At 48.7% G+C, this 16,955-nt stretch overlaps 4 protein-coding genes across 4 annotated transcripts; 3 read left to right on the forward strand and 1 right to left on the reverse strand.

Moving 5' to 3' along the window:
• The first annotated feature begins 1,962 nt into the window (after positions 1-1,962).
• On the forward strand, positions 1,963-4,155 carry LOC117857411 (probable protein phosphatase 2C 9). Its single transcript, XM_034740058.2, has 4 exons — positions 1,963-2,708; positions 2,791-3,120; positions 3,234-3,339; positions 3,429-4,155. The coding sequence occupies exons 1-4, from the start codon at positions 2,319-2,321 to the stop codon at positions 3,806-3,808; spliced, it is 1,206 nt and encodes a 401-aa protein (XP_034595949.1). The 5' UTR covers positions 1,963-2,318; the 3' UTR covers positions 3,809-4,155.
• Positions 4,156-6,653: 2,498 nt separating this feature from the next.
• Positions 6,654-12,422, forward strand: LOC117857409 (protein HESO1). Its single transcript, XM_034740055.2, has 9 exons — positions 6,654-6,917; positions 7,409-7,568; positions 9,093-9,254; positions 9,471-9,649; positions 9,732-9,827; positions 9,925-9,994; positions 10,083-10,213; positions 11,018-11,125; positions 11,215-12,422. Exons 2-9 carry the CDS (start codon positions 7,418-7,420, stop codon positions 12,085-12,087), a joined length of 1,770 nt encoding a protein of 589 aa, XP_034595946.1. The 5' UTR covers positions 6,654-6,917; positions 7,409-7,417; the 3' UTR covers positions 12,088-12,422.
• On the reverse strand, positions 11,215-13,277 carry LOC117856541 (uncharacterized). The gene is made up of 3 exons (XM_034738882.2): positions 13,117-13,277; positions 12,865-13,027; positions 11,215-12,757 (listed from the first exon to the last, which is right to left on the reverse strand). Exons 2-3 carry the CDS (start codon positions 13,024-13,026, stop codon positions 12,710-12,712), a joined length of 210 nt encoding a protein of 69 aa, XP_034594773.2. The 5' UTR covers position 13,027; positions 13,117-13,277; the 3' UTR covers positions 11,215-12,709.
• A 139-nt stretch (positions 13,278-13,416) lies between these two features.
• LOC117857412 (sec-independent protein translocase protein TATB, chloroplastic) lies at positions 13,417-16,730 on the forward strand. The gene is made up of 6 exons (XM_034740059.2): positions 13,417-13,665; positions 13,822-13,943; positions 15,121-15,180; positions 15,255-15,375; positions 15,986-16,105; positions 16,270-16,730. The coding sequence occupies exons 1-6, from the start codon at positions 13,506-13,508 to the stop codon at positions 16,413-16,415; spliced, it is 729 nt and encodes a 242-aa protein (XP_034595950.1). The 5' UTR covers positions 13,417-13,505; the 3' UTR covers positions 16,416-16,730.
• Positions 16,731-16,955: the final 225 nt, after the last annotated feature.

The raw sequence follows: 16,955 nt of genomic DNA on the forward strand, positions 1-16,955 counted from the left end.
ATCCTCAGACTAAAGTTTAGCCTTGTCACATGGAATGTTCGGATGCTAATTAGAAGGACTAAATATGAGCTAATTATAAAACTAATTGCAGAAATGCTAGGCTAATTCGCGAGATGAATCTATTAAGTATAATTAATCCATCATTAGCAAATGGTACTGTAGCACCACATTGTCAAAACATGGAATAATTAGGCTTAATAGATTCGTCTCGCGAATTAGCCTCCATCTGTGCAATTAGTTTTGTAATTAGCTTATATATAATACTCTTAATTAGTATCAAACATCCGATGTAATAGGGGTTTAGCCCCTAGTATCCAAAAAGAGCCTTAGTCCATGGACTAAATTTTAGTCCCTAGTTTGGTTCTATAGACTAAAGTCCATTAATGCAGTCGAACAAAGACGTTTTAACCCTTGTTAAGACCATCTGTTCGGGCTTATCAAACACTCCTGTGCTGTACTGCCGTGCCCTTGTTTTGCTACCGGTAGTACTACCGGCCGTGTTGTACTGCGATGTGTCCCCGACGTCGACATAGATCCGGTCGCGGACCCCTCGCCGTCACGACGGTCACTGAAGCGACGGTCGCTCGGGTGGTCACCGGAGCTGTTGCTGAAAGCAGGGGAGGGGAACCTCCGGCAAAGGTGGAGGAGCTGATCCTGCGGGTGGAGGAGCTTGAGGCGGCGGCGGTATGGCTAGGGGGAAGGAGGCCGCAGAGGAGACGACGCGCAGGCTGCGGTAGGAGCTCGACGCGAAGGGAGGGCCAGGTGGGAGGGAGGCTGGCAGCAGGGGCGGTGGGCGGGAGGGAGGCCGGTGGTGGTGGCGGCGCAGAGGGGAGCGAGCGAGGGGATGGCGGCGGAGGGAGGGTTCACGATGCGTGGGATGGACAATAAATGAGGGGTAGGGATTTTTCAGAACTTTTAATCCACTTTATGCCACCTCTTGGACTAGAGGACTAAAGAGTTCAGTCCACATTTTAATCCTCGACACTTTAGGAGCTTAATTGGGTGGAGTTTAGTCCATAGGCTCTTCGTACATGCGCCGAGATACGGCGTACGTACGGCCAGCGGTTCATCTGGACGCGTGGCCCGGCGCCGTGGAAGTGCGCGCCCCCGCCGAGTTCTCCCCACGCCGGGCCGACGGGCGGTGACTCAGCACCGGCCGCCGCTTTCGGCGCGTGGCCGCGTGCATGCACCGGCGGCCGGCAGGCACACGCAGCGTGCGCCACCCCCGCGGACCGGAGCCCTGAAGCGCAGGCCGCAGCGGCAGATCTCGTCACGGCGTGGCTTCTGCTTCTCCGCGCGCCTCGCTTTTCCCCAGGTTCACCTCCCCTCGCCCCCGCCACTCGGCAACGTGGCCACGCCAGCGCCCAACCACCGCCCGCCTGCCCGCCAGCCCCCACGCAAGCCCTCTACACGTGTCCACCCGTGCCGCGACCGACCATCCTCCCACTGATTGCGACCGTCCCCAACCACGTGTCCTTTCTCCTTGACTGCACCCGTCCTCTCACGCTCCATACCGGACTCCCCCTCACTGCCGGGTGGGCTATGTCTTTATGTGCCCCACATGTCAGTTACCAGAAAATCCTCTGGGCTCCAGCAGACTGCGGTAGGGCGGATTAAAATGGAGCCCAGATATTTTTGTGAGCAGCCCGAGGGACAGAGACCATGTGGTGGGGACCGCACCAGGCATCAATAAATTAGCTGCCGAGGGCGGGCTGCCCCACCGGCGAGCGCCACGTGTGTGCAGCACGGGGATTAGGCGATAACACCGGCGTCGTGGTCGCCGTTAACATCAACCTCCCCATGGGCCCGCCGCTGCCCGCCTCGGAAGCCGATGGTCACCACGTGTCGACCGCGCTGAGCAGGATACCCCCCACGCGTCCAGATCCGGCGGGGACGGACGGCCCCGTTGCGCCGGGGCCAGGACCACGTCGCAACAACTGTACCTGTCGAGGCGCTGCCCGTGACGGTGACGGGCACCTGCCCCTGCCCGCCCCCCTCTCCTCATCTTCCTCCGCCCTCTTCTACTGGCCCCCGAAGCCTTCGTGCCCGTTTCGCCTCGCGCTTGCGCTGCTGCTGCTGCTGCTGCTGCTGCTATTGCCCAATTTGCCATTCCATTCCATTCCGGGGGGAGGATTAGGCGCGCTCTGTTTCGCGTGGGAAGCGTGCTTCCTCGTTTAGGCCCCTCGAATTCCCGAGGGCGACGGCGACGTGCTCGGCGGCCGGGCGGAGAAAATCTAGGGAGGCTTGGGCTCGCGAGACGCGCGCCTGTACGTGGCGTACGTGCCTTTGTTGGATACAGCTGCTTGCTCTAGCTACCAATGGCCGAGATCTGCTGCGAGGAAGCCAAGTCCACGCCGGCCACCGCCGTGGCCGCGGCTGCCGCAGCGGCAGCCGCGGCAGTCGCCTCCTCGGCGTTAGAGAGGAGGCGACGCAGGTTGGAGATGAGGCGGTTCCAGGCGCCGGTGGCCGACGACGTCCGGGCCGGCAAGCGGCAGAGGTTGGCTCGCACGGCGTCCGGTTCGTGCCCCGAAGTGGTCTCGGAGTTCGAGAGGCCGGAACTGCCGGAGCGGTTGCCGAGGCACGGGGTCACCTCCGTCTGCGGCCGGCGACGCGAGATGGAAGACGCCGTCTCCATTAGGCCGGACTTCCTGCCCGGCGCCACCAAGCACCACTTCTTCGGCGTCTTCGACGGCCACGGCTGCTCCCACGTACGGCCACACACCCTGCAGTGATTTCCATTTCTGTGCACAGTTCTGTACGCTGATCGCAGTTTCGCTGCTATTGCTGTAGGTGGCGACGTTGTGCCAGGATCGGATGCATGAGGTGGTCGCCGACGAGCACAACAACGCCGGCTCCGGCGAAGAGACGGCGTGGAAGGGTGTGATGGAGAGGAGCTTCGCGCGATTGGACGAGCAGGCCGCGAGCTGGGCGAGCAGCCGCAGCGGCGACGAGCCCGCCTGCAGATGCGAGCAGCAGATGCCCTCGCGGTGCGATCACGTGGGGTCCACCGCCGTGGTCGCTGTAGTCAACCCCACCCACGTCGTCGTCGCCAACGCCGGGGACTCCCGTGCCGTCCTCTCCCGCGCTGGCGCCCCCGTCCCACTTTCCGTCGACCACAAGGTACGGCGTTCTCGCGCACCACATCACGGGGCGTTGCGCCTCCTCCCCGTCCAGCATCCTTCGTAACTTCCATGACCATGAGCTTGACGTGCTCAATTCCCTGATTCGTTCAGCCTGACCGGCCTGACGAGCTGGCGCGCATCGAGGCGGCGGGCGGTCGCGTCATCTACTGGGATGGCGCCCGTGTTCTCGGCGTCCTCGCCATGTCTCGAGCCATAGGTAAGCTCTAGTTTGAATTGGAATTGCCCTCGTCACGAAGCCGTTTCTGCCACTCGCTGGATTTGAATTGACCGGCTTGCTGCGCGCAGGCGATGGTTACCTTAAGCCGTTCGTGTCGTCGGAGCCGGAGGTGACGGTGACGGAGCGCACCGACGACGACGAGTTCCTGATCCTGGCCAGCGACGGCCTGTGGGACGTCGTGGACAACGTGATGGCTTGCGGGGTCGTCCGGGCGTGCTTCCGTAGCAACGGTCCGCCGGCGGCGCCGGCCGCTCGGGCCAACGGCGTGGCTCCGCCCGCTGGCGACGCGGACGCCGAGAACGGATCCGCGGTGGTGAAGGGCGTGAGCAAGGTGGATTCCGACAAGGCGTGCTCCGACGCGGCTATGCTGCTGGCGAAGCTGGCGCTGGCCCGGCGGAGCGCCGACAATGTCAGCGTGGTCGTCGTGGATCTCCGCCGGGGGATATGATTCTTGGAGCAGAGCAAAATCATACGCTCCATGATTGCTTGCTTTAGCCCCTTTTTTCTTCTTTTTTTCAAATCCAAGCTAATTCTTCCCCTCATTTTTACCATCCGTCCATTTTGATTTAGTATTAAGAGTAGTTCCTGACCAGATGAATATAATAGACAGCTTTTCTTCTCTCAAATGAGGAACTAAAGCTAGCTGGAACACGGAAAATGCTGATCTTGGCCTAGCACCATGTACCACCGACCGATAAGCACAACTTTTTGGTCGTAGATTACATGCCAAACATGTTGATTCCATCCTCCGATTAAACTAGATTAACTGGGCGATTGGTGCGGAAATTGGCATCACACAGCAGGAAGCTTGAGAAAGGTTTTACTTTTGGAGTGGTGACCGTGACTAGTGCCGCGAGCACGTTAAGCCGATCGTGATTGGTTGGCCGCGGCTGGATTCGGGGACAGATTAAGGCCCGGCAAGATGCTGATCTGGACGTGGGCCCGACCGTGATGGGAGCCGGCCGGCTGGATGAGTGAACGGGAATGCTCCGAAATTCTCGTTTACGGAAATATAAAATCGGACGGGCATCTTTCCAGAGCCGGGGGTCCTGAATGATGCGACCCACGAGCAATGGTTGGGGTCGACGTGTCCGGCCTATCCCTTTCGCCCCTCGGCGTCGCCAGAGCAATGGTTGGGGTCGACGTGTCCGGCCTTTCCCTTTCGCCCCTCGGCGTGCGCTGGCGACGGAGCACTCGCCCGTGTCTGTTGGGGTTGGGGGCGAGGCGATCGACCGGTCGGGTTAGGCGCCGCGAAGCCATTATTGAAGGCCCGCGCCGCACCAGCCACCACAGCCCGCGCGCGGCTTTTGGCCCGCTCCGCGACTGCGATGGCCGCCGCGCGCGCTCCCGGCCGGCGCCTCGACACGCCAGGAGTGTTGCGGCGGCGTTGTGCCGGGCCGGGCGTCCCGCGCCGCTCGCACATGGCGCGGCTGGCTGGGTGTCTCGGGGTGTTGGGAGAGAAGAGACCACGGTGGCATGGTGACCGGGTGGGGTGACTGTGTGCTGAGTCGACTCGCGTTGAATTATTGGTTCCCGTACGTAGGCGTCCTCCGGCGCCATGCCGGCGGGCCGCACGCCGAGCTCCCCAGGTATATCGGCGTTGGTGCAGGGGCACGTCGAGCCGGAAGCCACCCGGGGGGAGTGCTGGGGACGCGACAATCTTTTTTCTCTTCCCCCCATCTGCGCGCGAAGTGCCGGGCACGACGGGGCTGGCGGGAGCCGGACGTAGGATTGACACAAAAGCGAGCGCATCGCCGTCGGAGATCTAGCAAAGGAAGATATCGCATGATATGTCCGGCTATCTGCCCTATCGGAAAGGCGCGGATTTGGGACGCTCACCCGGCTCCGCAGCTGCTGTTCTTCCGTTCGGCGGTGGCCCATCGACGGGTCGGCTCCAGCTTCCCATCATCCATGCTTTTGTTGTCCACCATCGGGCGGCGACATGATGGGCACAAAGCCGTCAGGGTATAGACTCCGATGCTGCATGCTTTTTTCCTATACTGACGTTTGCTGGTGCGAAACAAGAACTGGAGCCACTGCCGATGTGAATTGCTGATAGTACTATTTCAGAACCCTTCTCTAGCCGTACTGCCCTGTTTTCCCCTGGTGTAATCTCTACCTTCTAGAGTTCTAGTCATCTTATGTACTCGCTCATAATTCGTACCTGGTGATAATAGTCTATTCAGAAAATTATGAATAGGAGATACTCCCGGAATCGATTCAATCATTCAGCCCTTCGTATATCCTACCCTAGTTGATCGTATCATTCCATCTGCTTCCGTTCTCTCCCCCTCTTTGAGCTGATGTTTCCTTCCTTGTCGTACAAAAGATGTGGAAAAACAGCCCGACGTTTGCTGGGCCCACTGATAGGCAAGTCAGGTCAAATCAGGTAGCAGTGCAGTCTCTCTCAAAACTTCTTAGCAAAGAAAGAGGCAGGCAAAGCTACACTGATTTAACCGAGCTATACATAAGCCTTTCCACATATGCGCTGATGGCAATTGAAGAAAAAAGATGATCAAGCCCACACACAGCCTAACTAACATGTGAGGCCCCTTCCTTCTCCTCCTGCTGACAAGGCGAAAAACCTTTCCATGGCTTATAGATTATAGGTACACCACTTAGGGTGGGTCACATGTTGCCTATACCATAGGTTATAATTGCATGCACCTGCAAATATTGATGCATGTTTTCAAATTTAATTAAGCATACACATTTGAGAATAATCAGTAAAATGGGTTGTACTGCTTTGGAACTTGTCATTCGAGTTCTAGTACTACTTCAATACAATAAAACCACACCGTATTGGGAGAAGTTTGCAACTTTGGGCTTTGGTGCCTTATCATACTTGTTGTGATGATTTAAACCTAAAACAACCTGAGAGATGAGAGATGAATCACAACTTCACAACACCATCAGATCCTGTTTGGATATTAAGAATTTGAAAAAATAGATTCAGTTTCCGTTTCTAGATGAACTAAATTCAGCAGAAAATTGGATCCAAAATTCAATATTCATGTTTGGGTACCATTTGGAATTGAAGTTAAAAAATAAATCCACAAATTCACTTGGGCTACATGAAGCAATCATGTTAAATTTTCTCCTGGAGTGAAATAGGATCAAATACACTACTCATCGAGACAAGAAAGAGCCAAACAAAATGCTAAAGTTGCAAACGATTTATTCATGGTCTATTTTGCTCTTGGAGCGCTAGTATATCGGGTCATACTCGACGGAGTACGTGAGATTTTATCCTAGGTTCGCCTAGTGCCTTTTGCAGTTCCACTGGATTTGCTGAGGTGAGTCAGCAAGGGCCCCGCTCGGTCTGGCGCGCCGAGCTTCGGCTTTCCGAGGTGGACACCAACACCCGGGCGGGGCCGCTACCTAATCTGCCATGACCTCGCCCTCGTCGTCGGCCCCCATCCCCTACTTCATCCTCCTCGCATCCGATCTCGACGCCGCGAGCTCGCCACACGCGGAGGCCAAGGCCGCCATCGCCACATAGCGGGCGCCGATTCGCCCCTTCTGAATCGCCCAGATCCGTCTGCTGCGTTCGCTAGGTAAGGAAACCCCCCCCGTTGATTCGCGTCTCCCTCTCCGCACATCACTTGGTCGATAGTTACAGCTTCAGGTTTTGTACAGTGCTTGACTTTTGTGATTGAGCAAAGTATTGGTAGCATGCTGCTATAGTTCGGTTATATTGTGGGTTTCATGTGGTTGCCACTTGCCAGCCAATGCCCGTGGTAAGGTTTTTATTGATTATGCAATGTGACATGCACTTAAGATTTCTTGATTGATACTTTAGCACAGTTGTACTCCTTGTTAATTCTATACTTGGAACATCTGCAAAATTGCAGAGTGTGCTTTTGACCTTGTGTGTGGACATATGGCGGGCTCCTTGTGTTCAGAGCTGTGGAACTTCTTTAGACTTTCAATTTTCACACACTGCATTTTTATTTATTTATTTATCCTGCAATAACCCTCTCTTCTGTGTTCAAGCAACATCAATTTTTTGCTCCTTGTTTGGTTACATGTTACTTGATGGCTGCAGGATTTCAGCATGGTTGATTCTGTACATGACAATATTGTGCTGCGCAACTGTGTCAAGGATATCCTTGCACAAATCAAACCAGTAGAGGATGATAGAAGCAAGCGACTATCCACAATTCAGGAGCTAGAAAATTGCATCCATTCTCTTGCATCCTTGGCGGGTAACTTACATTTTTTTTGTGGTTTCAACTGAAACCTTCTCGATTGTGTTTAAACTGGCACTTATAATCCTGATATTAGTTAAGGTGCAATATTACATCTTTGACATTGGAGCTTGAGTAGACTCTGTCCGCAGTATTGAAGATATTTTTTCACTGTATGTGCATGTTGTATCGTGGATTTCCGAGGTAGATTACTGAAAGACATTCAGATTAGAAAATATTTCTGAAAGTTAATGACAACTTCTGTTGTGTTCATAGAGAGCTTCCAGGTTATTTATTGATACAGTAAAGAGTAGAATTGCCATTTTCATCACTCAAGTTTCCCCTGATGTTCAAATTCATCCTTCAACTATTATACTCAAGTTTCCCCTGATGTTCAAATTCATCCTTCAACTATTACACTGGCCACCACACTCTTTAAACTTTCCATTTGGGCTCAATTTCCTCCGTAGCCTCACGTGGCATGACATATTGGTGTGCCAAGTAGGTTTTGAGGTGGCTTGTTCCAACTTCCACACATGCAAAGTGGCATGGCCTGTACCCAATTTTGGGTTTGCAGCTAATCTGGTTTTGATGCACGAATAATGTTCATGGTATGCTACCAAGTCAAACACCCTTGCAAATTGAAGCAATAGATTGACCCAAAATTCGGTACCTTGAGGATTTGGCATCTATCGATAAAAGTCTAATGTAGTAATTTCTGCATTCATTCACCTGGACCATCAGATGATATGCTTGATGACAGATTAAGGTCATGTGAAAAAGCCAGTGTAAAAGACACGATTCGTGCCGAGCGACTCACCTAATGGCACCCATAACTGACTAGGCATGCCGCATGGGATCAGGGACAAAATTGAGTCCAAATAAAAAGCTCAAAAGGACTATAGTGGACTGCCTGATAGTTTAAGGATAAATTTGAGCCTCAGAGGAAAGTTGAGGAAAGAATCTGGCTATTACACCTAAAATCATATGTGCTGAGCACTGGTCAAGTGAAGTTCAGATCATGTTGCATTTGAATAGTTTGGACAGTAGTAATATGAAAACATGAGTACTTGACTAAGTGAGGAGTGATAAGCTTCTGATATTTGTAACCCTAAAAAGAATAGGTTTATTTGCATGAAAATGTGGTGAGCAATGATATTGTGACAAATACTGTAGCCTCGGTAGGCAATGCCATTATGCAACGAGTAGCCTATGGCAATAGGCAACGGTGTGTTTTGTCACACTACAGCGCTACAAAATAGGAGTACTGAGATAGTAGTGGGCAAGATGATGACAATAGTAGGTGTTTGTGTTAACGAGAAGGGAGCTGCACAAGCAGCAAATGATGGACTCAATGAGCTGAACAGTTCTTTTCCTGTTTTGTAGTATCTCTTAACCAACACATCAGTTTTTGGAATCTCTTGATGACAAAAGAAAAGTTTGATACATTTATGATGATAAAGTAGGAAAAGTTTGGTACATTTATGATGACAGAATTTTAATGTCTCACTTTAAGGAATTTATTTATTTTTTCTTATACAGGTACTGCTGTCAAACCTTTTGGGTCCTTTGTATCAGATCTTTACTCAAAATCTGGCGATCTAGATTTATCAGTTCAGTTTGGGAATGGTTTAAACCTCCCTATAAACAAGAAAAAGAAGCAGAATGTCCTGAGAGAAGTTAGGAGAGCTTTACAAATTCGAGGTAACCTTGGTTATATTGCTCCCAAAATAGATAATGTATGCTATACTGCACATTAAGCAAGCATGAAAAATAGCATCCTAGATTTTGTGTCAAAGGTGTGACAGTTTTATCCATGGTTGCTTGATTCAGTATTATATGTACCATCATCATGTGATTCCATAATTATTCCAAAACTGTCTCATTTAAACTTGGTTTTATTGCTTTTACTGTATTCAGGCGTTGCTGGATATATACAGTTCATTCCTCATGCAAGAGTTCCGGTCATTCAATATGTGAGCAACCGCTTTGGCATCTCCTGTGATATATCGGTCAACAACTTTGCTGGTCGAATTAAATCTAAAATCTTCTACTGGGTGAATACTTTAGATGAGCGGTTTGGTGATATGGTTTTGCTGGTATGATCTAGTTAGCTAAGAGTTATTTTCTGCCACATTTTTTGTTGGCAAGCTGAATGCTCAGCATCATCTTTCCTTCCAGATCAAGGAATGGGCAAAAGCACAAAACATTAATGATCCAAAGAGTGGGTCCCTCAACTCCTATTCACTTTGCCTACTTGTCCTCTTTCATTTTCAGGTATTATTTCTTACGTCAATATCTCTTGTTATTCTTTACTTATTTATGGTTTCACTAAACCTCTTGCTTATTCTTACACTCTACGTTGATTTTTTAGACATCCGAGCCACCAATTCTACCACCTCTGAAGGATATTTATGAAGGGAACATTACAGAGGATATTACAGGTTAAATAGAATTCGCTTTGCATTTGATTATTGTCTAGAATAGTAGCATTTCAGTGCCTAGTTTTTTACTCAGTTCATTCACTTGCAGAAGCTACACTTTATGATGAGCAACATCTTGATGAGCTTTGTGTCACAAACATAGCAAGATATAGACTCCAGAACATGCACCAAAGAAATGAAAGTTCTCTTTGTCGTCTACTTGGGACATTTTTCAAAAAGGTACTGAACATTGAGACCCCACTATGCTGACTAACTCAGCATATTGTGATCGTTGTAGGTACTACCACTACCTCTTGCTGTTTGCATCTTGGTAAAACATGATATTAATGTTTCTTGATGTCATTCTTTTATCTCTGTTAGGCTCATTGACTCGTCTGCTACTTTGTAGTCCATCTTAGTCCGTTTTATGCTCTTCATCGTTATTACCTTGATACAAGGGTTGAATATCTGTCTTCTCTTTGGGGTTGAGCTTGGGAGGGTAAAGAAGCTTATCTAGTATGATCTGTTGTTGTTGGAACATTGTTTATTCAACTTGGGTCTTGTTTGGTATTGTACCATCCATTCTGCTTCAGCATTTCTTTAATACACATTGACTTGTGTACATTGAAGTATCTTTTATATTTATTATAGTGCTAACATTTTACTAGAATTTGTTAGATTCCCCTTGACTAGCAAGATTCTGCAGCATAGCATAGTGCAACAGCCCACTGCAAGCTGCCCTAGATTTTCCTGATCAACTAAGCCAAGAATTTCATGGATCTTTTTTTAGGGAATAGCATTTTGTTGCCAAATGATCTAATCCCTTCTCATGAGATTAGTTTATTTTGATAGGTTAAGTTGTTAAGATATTGCTGGCACAAAACACGTTAGGGATTTATGACACTGCTTTCCAACATAATTGGGTATTATTTATTTCGTTTATCAAAAGTGTACAACCATTCAATAAAAAGGCACTGCAGCATTATTTATTCATTAAAGTTTAGGTGGTTATCATATTCTGACAAGTGCTTTCATTCCTTGCAGTTTGCTCATATCAGTGCCCTGCTGGATAATGTCATATCTACTTACTCGGGCCAGATTGAGCGAATCCAGGACAACCCAAGTTGGATGACTAAATCTTACCATTTATTTGTAAGCCTGCCTGTGCATTTGGTGGTTGTTGCTGATCTTAATCTTAGCCTATGTACTTACATCCCATCTGTTTGCCATCTTTTGTTTAGGTTGAAGATCCAGTTGAGAGACCGGATAATGCAGCTAGAGCGGTTAGTATGAAAGGTCTTGACCGAATTGCTAGTGCATTCAATGATGCTTGCCACAAGTTTGACTCTCTTGAGCATATCGACCGGAAAGAATTATTGGCGTTGTTGTGTACCCCTGGTGTTGGCTTGAAGCTTGGTGGGAGAGTCACAGCTAATTATTACACAAGAACTCCACCACAAAGGAATAATCAGCATGCCAGAACTGGAGGACGTGCGGAGAGTGATCGACGTTACCAGGTATCCAGGTTTACGGGAAGCAGAACAGTTCACAAAAACCCACAGGCAAATACTACAGCGCACCAAGCAGCAGTACAATTTCGTAACCATCCACAGGTCCGCCAAACAGCAGTTGCGCACCCCAATCACAGTCCACAGAATTATACTACAGTGCATCAGACGGCACCATACCAGAATCATACTGTTCCACAGGTGTATTCTGCTCAGCCCCAAACAGCCGGACCATACCAGAATCAGTATCAGCAGGTTTATGCTGCAGGGTTTCAAACAGAAGGACCATACCTGGATCACAATCAGGTTCATGGTACAGGATTCCAAACAGCAAGACCATACCAGGGTCATAATCAGGTTTACCAAGCAGGGTTCCAACCAGCAGGAACATACCAGAACCAGAACCAACAGGTGCGTACTCCAGGGCTCCAAACCACAGGTCCTAACCAGAATCAGCAGAGGCGAAAGGGATACACATCGAATCATCAGACTAATAGGCATGCTGCGATGACAGCAAGATATGAGCCAGTTCGTGGACAGTTCAACAATGGATCAATATGGGACTCGCGATCACAAGCATCAAACAGTGCAGCTTCTCAAAGATAGCCTTCAAGATATCACTTACCAGCATAGATGGACTCCAGGAGGGTAGTAACAGATAATCTTCTGACTTTTGCATGGCAATATTCATCAATGTATGCCATGTTCGGCTTTTGCTCGACAACGGGCATCAGCTTTATGATATGAAACGTGGCTTTTGCCAGTAAACTCTGATATAAGCCTTGTGTTGTGTGGGTTGGCTATTGAGGCATCACAAACCTGTATTGCTGCATGGCTCTCTTTCTGTATGTTCTTGCTGTAAATTGCTGTTCACTAGCAGTCAGTTTACAATTACCAGATGCAGGTTGTAGTAAAGGTGAAATCTCATGACTTTGTGTCTACTTACAGCGCCTTTCATAAAATTCATTTACCGGTTACCGCATGTGCCCGGCGTTCAGAAACTTTGCGTCATGTAAACAGCATGGTTTTAGTCGAGGAAGCATATTATACCACATAGGAAGCTCGACAAAGAAAGAAAAACAGTTCAGAACATAGCTGTTTTACAACAATATCACACCAGACAGAGACACCCGGCACGCATAGACGATGAACAACATACTGTACTAAAGATGCCATGTCACTGACCATTATGGGAGATGGGCAGATGGCATGAGACAGCACTAGACCTTCAATCCTTCTTTCCGATGCCATGGGACATGTTGTAGACCCCTCTTCCCTGCGCATCGAATCGAGCACGCCGGATGTTTAAAAATTCAAACACGAGAATAAAAATGCTAGGGTATCCTAGTTAGTGGTAACAGCATGGACGCCAGATTTGCTTACGATGAGGAACAAGCTGGAGGCGGCGAGGGCGAGGGGGATGCCGACGGAGGTGACGGCGTCGTACCGGCCCTTCAAGTAGGTGTGCTTGTGGACGTTCTGGAAGTACCTCTGCAGCTCCAGCAGCTTCTCCCTCGGCCGGAACGGCGGCTCCAGCTCCGGCATCCTGCACACCACGAAATCCGCCCGCGTCGACAACCAAAATCATGGAGTTGCATACCAGCATGTCTGGTTCTCGGGAGGGAGTGTGTGTACCTGGACTCCTGGAGAGTTGTGACTTGTGAGATTGTTACCTCTGTGTACCTGATCGAGAAGAGCTCCAAGGATCTCTCAATTCTCAAGGAGGCAGCAACGAAGCAAAGGTCACTGTTATGTGCCGGAGGCGAGAATCTCTTGCAGGGGCTGTGGTTTTCAACTGGAAGGAAGCTCCCAGAAGCAAATTTTCGCAGTTTTGATCCGGGCCGTCAATCTTGGATCAAATCACACTCTCAGCCGTCCGATTGTATTGGCTTAGCGCCACCGTTACAGCCCGGTAGGGTAAGCCTTTCCCTGCCAGTCTGCCCTGCCCACTGAGGCTTGGAGCTGAGAAAGCGGCCGCAAGCAAATCCTACTCCTATCTATCCCGAACCTGTGAACCCAATCGAATGACGCCGACGGCGAGCCTCCTCCCGGCTCCACCCTTCGTCTCCATCTCCGATGCGCGCCGCCTCCAGCTCCTCCCGTGCGGCCGCTGCCGGCCTCGCCTCCGCTGTGGCGGCACGGAGTGGGGCTCTGTACGGACCCAGATGCTATCCTCTTTCGTCGGTAAGAGAGTATGGGGGAACCTTACCTTACCTTTGAATGGATTGCTCTGGTTGTGGGGTCCGTTCCTTCTTTGCTGGGCGCAATCCAACCCAAATATTTCTCCCTCTCGTGCTCTTGAGGGATTGATTTTTACCCTTCTTTGGCTTCTAAATGTAGGGAGCAGAAGATCGAGCCGCAGAAGCGTTATCTGCGCCTCCCTGTTTGGAGTTGGAGCTCCCGAAGCACTGGTCATTGGAGTGGTCGCCTTGTTGGTGTTTGGCCCCAAGGGTCTAGCAGAGGTAAATTACCTGCGTCCACAAGCCTTGCCAGCTTGGGGCTATCTGCTCTTTAACTTTGCTTGAGAGGTGGTGCTAGCAATCGTGAAACATTGACCAAGGTATAGAACTTTTCTCGATCCAAAGATAATTTAACTCCGATAATGTTATATATGGACCAGCTAATTCTTTAACCCGCTGTTCAGCCCTTTGTCCATTCAGATTCGTCCCGGCGCATACTTTTTCTTCTTCCAACTATCTGTTTAGGCCACTCGATCCGTTGAAATGCTTAGTAGCTGCTCTCTTCTTCTGAGTTTATCCATCAGCTGCCATAACTATGAGTAGCTTAATTCCTCTGCCAATCACTGTCGACCACTTGCAAGAAATGGCAATATATTTCGTGGGCTAATGAGCATGCCATGATGTCAATTGTTGAGTTACGATTAATGTAAGCATGGCAGTGGCATAGCTGTGAACTGTTTACACTTGCATCTGCCATTGGAATTGATGCCACCATTAATCAACTTTTGGCTTCAGAAAATAAACATGAGGTTAACCAAAAGAATTTCCCCTGTCGTGCTGTTCTTTTGTTGGGCACAGAAAATTACTTATCTAATGCTATGTGTGATTTTACTTGATCTCGGAACAGTTAAGTAGGCATAATGATAGTAGGTTAGGGATATCCCTGCCCTCCGAACTGGACGTGAGGATCTCCCCTCATCCAGTTCTCTGCAGGGGAATCTTTGAGCTGTTAAGTTTCTCCCCTATAGGAAGCTTTAATAGTGGAACACTATTGCAATTATGGAATTGTTATCATGACTTCCAAGCACCATCCTCACTGAATTTAGTGCCTGTAATTTCTTAAACTGTTGGGTGTACTGCCCTAACTGGAATAGTTCTAGGCAAAAGATATTGTGGGCTGTGGCACATGTGTGCGTTAAGGTTCACCTCAAACTTAATTTTAACACACCTACTCGATCTGCCAGCAATAAAAGTCAAGATGCATTCTGCCCTCTAGCTTTTCTCCAAGTTTACTTTTAAATGTTTTTCTCTTTGCTTCTGTACTTGGGAGTCATTTGCATATCAGCAAATGTTCTCTACCAAATCTATGATGTCAGGCTTGCTTTTTAGGGCATGCTTTGGATGCGCTGCTAAGTGCTAACACAAGGATTATTGGTCTCATTTGCTAACTTGTTTGCAGGTAGCCAGGAATTTGGGGAAGACTTTGCGTGCTTTCCAGCCAACCATAAGAGAGTTACAGGTTGGTTCTTGGTTTATTGTTGCAATATGTTTGATGATCTTGTTACGTAATGTGATAGGATTTTCTGCACTTAGGATGTATCAAGGGAGTTCAGGAGCACTCTTGAACGAGAAATCGGAATTGATGAGGTTCCCCCATCCTCGAATTATAGGCCCACAACAACGAATATCAACCAACAACCCGCCGCGGACCCAAGTTAGTTGATTTTACTACATCTGAAGTTCTTTTCAATGGAATCGTGCAAAACTCAGTTTAAACTTTAAAGAACTAATCTAAAAAAACACATTAGAGAATCATGCATGTCAGTCAAATGCCACAGATACCCCTTGATGCACATGCAGTGCTCTTATCCCTAGTAGTTGCTGGCAAACCTCTGTTTACCTGTACATTATCTGTTTCAGTTTTGGTCTTCCTTAGCCATTCCATTTTGTTGAATACTAACCAACAACCAGAAATATTTATTATATGCTAACAATAACCAGAAATCATTTACATCTAGAAGATGATATCGAGTCAATTAGTTGACTGATTAGCATTTTCCCTGTTATGAATTCTTTCATGTGAACTCAAGGCCCATGGCCTTTGATTATATCTCTCTTATTTATTTGGAAAAGAAAATCGTGTAGGTTCCTTGTTCTGAATTTTATCAGGAAAAATTTACTTGAAACCAGCAAGATTGTGTCATTTACTCTAGCCATTAGCTCAAAACTCAAAAGATGCACTTGCACTAGTCTACTCAAGTCATTGATTTCTGCATTGATATCATGATATGACACTGGTTCATTGCTGTCCGTCCTGCATGCAGATGCTAAACCTGAAACTGCACCTTATACTAGCGAGGAGCTCATGAAAGTAACTGAGGAACAAATTGCAGCATCAGCGGCTGCTGCCTGGAATACTCAACCTGCCTCATCACAACAGCAAGGTCTGGCATTTTAGTCTTGCAATCTTTTGAAGTATATCACATCTTTAGTAACTGAAGGACAGCTAGGTATTTTTCACTTGTAACGGGTCCCACATTGTGTTTGTCCAATTTATCATGGCCTTGCTATCAATCTGGAGATTAAAGTAACATTTTCCATATTTCAGAAGCAGCACCCACAACTCAAAGTACCGACACTGCTACATCAGGAGGGAATGATGGTCCTGCTGCTCCTGCTCCTGCTCCTGTCGCTGCGACCGAGTCCGACGCAAGCCAAGCAAAGCAGTCTGAAAAGGCGGATACTGAGCGATAAAGCTTATGGATGGAAAGAGCAAATCAGGGTGAGCATTTTGCTCAATTTTTCTGAGGTGGGGGAAGAGTTTGTACGAAACGCTTGCAGTGCTTAGGCTTATTTTGTCTCTTGTGCTGTCGTAGTAGACGTTGAAAAAGGCTGTGTATATTTCTTAGTAGTACGTCGTCCTACGCTGCCACGGCTGCTGCTTGTGCCATCGTCGTCCTCGTAACATTTCTGAGCCTGCTGTAACCACGAGGTTGTTGTATGGAACAGTGATTTTAGCCACGTTGAGATGAAGATTGAATAGGAAGGGATTGATTCGCGTTCCTTTTATTCCGGGAGAGGAAGCAAAATGGGGAAGGGTATTTATCTGTTTGATGCCAAAATGTGAATATCGGCGTATGGATAGGCAAAGTGGTGTCGACGTGGCGACGTAGCAAAGCATGGCGAGGAGGGACTTTCCAGAAGGAAGGGCGCGGCCTGGTTTCTTGTTTTCTTCCTGCATCAATCTGCCACAATCAGACGCCTCAGGAAAATATTACACACGCGAGCTCAAAG

Source organism: Setaria viridis, chromosome 5 (assembly GCF_005286985.2).
Source record: "Setaria viridis chromosome 5, Setaria_viridis_v4.0, whole genome shotgun sequence".
Lineage (NCBI taxonomy): Eukaryota > Viridiplantae > Streptophyta > Magnoliopsida > Poales > Poaceae > Setaria > Setaria viridis.

What these genes read in the sequence shown, in the direction of transcription:
- LOC117857411 (XM_034740058.2), top strand. Translation starts at nt 2,319, where the DNA reads ATGGCCGAGATCTGCTGCGAGGAAGCCAAGTCCACGCCGGCCACCGCC. An exon ending in CACTTTCCGTCGACCACAAG is followed by an intron (nt 3,121 to 3,233) that starts GTACGGCGTTCT and finishes TGATTCGTTCAG; the next exon opens with CCTGACCGGCCTGACGAGCT. An exon ending in CGCCATGTCTCGAGCCATAG is followed by an intron (nt 3,340 to 3,428) that starts GTAAGCTCTAGT and finishes TGCTGCGCGCAG; the next exon opens with GCGATGGTTACCTTAAGCCG.
- LOC117857409 (XM_034740055.2), top strand. Translation starts at nt 7,418, where the DNA reads ATGGTTGATTCTGTACATGACAATATTGTGCTGCGCAACTGTGTCAAG. An exon ending in GAGAGCTTTACAAATTCGAG is followed by an intron (nt 9,255 to 9,470) that starts GTAACCTTGGTT and finishes TACTGTATTCAG; the next exon opens with GCGTTGCTGGATATATACAG. An exon ending in CATTACAGAGGATATTACAG is followed by an intron (nt 9,995 to 10,082) that starts GTTAAATAGAAT and finishes ATTCACTTGCAG; the next exon opens with AAGCTACACTTTATGATGAG.
- LOC117856541 (XM_034738882.2), bottom strand. Translation starts at nt 13,026, where the DNA reads ATGCCGGAGCTGGAGCCGCCGTTCCGGCCGAGGGAGAAGCTGCTGGAG. An exon ending in CCTCCAGCTTGTTCCTCATC is followed by an intron (nt 12,758 to 12,864) that starts GTAAGCAAATCT and finishes TTCGATGCGCAG; the next exon opens with GGAAGAGGGGTCTACAACAT.
- LOC117857412 (XM_034740059.2), top strand. Translation starts at nt 13,506, where the DNA reads ATGACGCCGACGGCGAGCCTCCTCCCGGCTCCACCCTTCGTCTCCATC. An exon ending in GATGCTATCCTCTTTCGTCG is followed by an intron (nt 13,666 to 13,821) that starts GTAAGAGAGTAT and finishes TTCTAAATGTAG; the next exon opens with GGAGCAGAAGATCGAGCCGC. An exon ending in CAACCATAAGAGAGTTACAG is followed by an intron (nt 15,181 to 15,254) that starts GTTGGTTCTTGG and finishes TTCTGCACTTAG; the next exon opens with GATGTATCAAGGGAGTTCAG.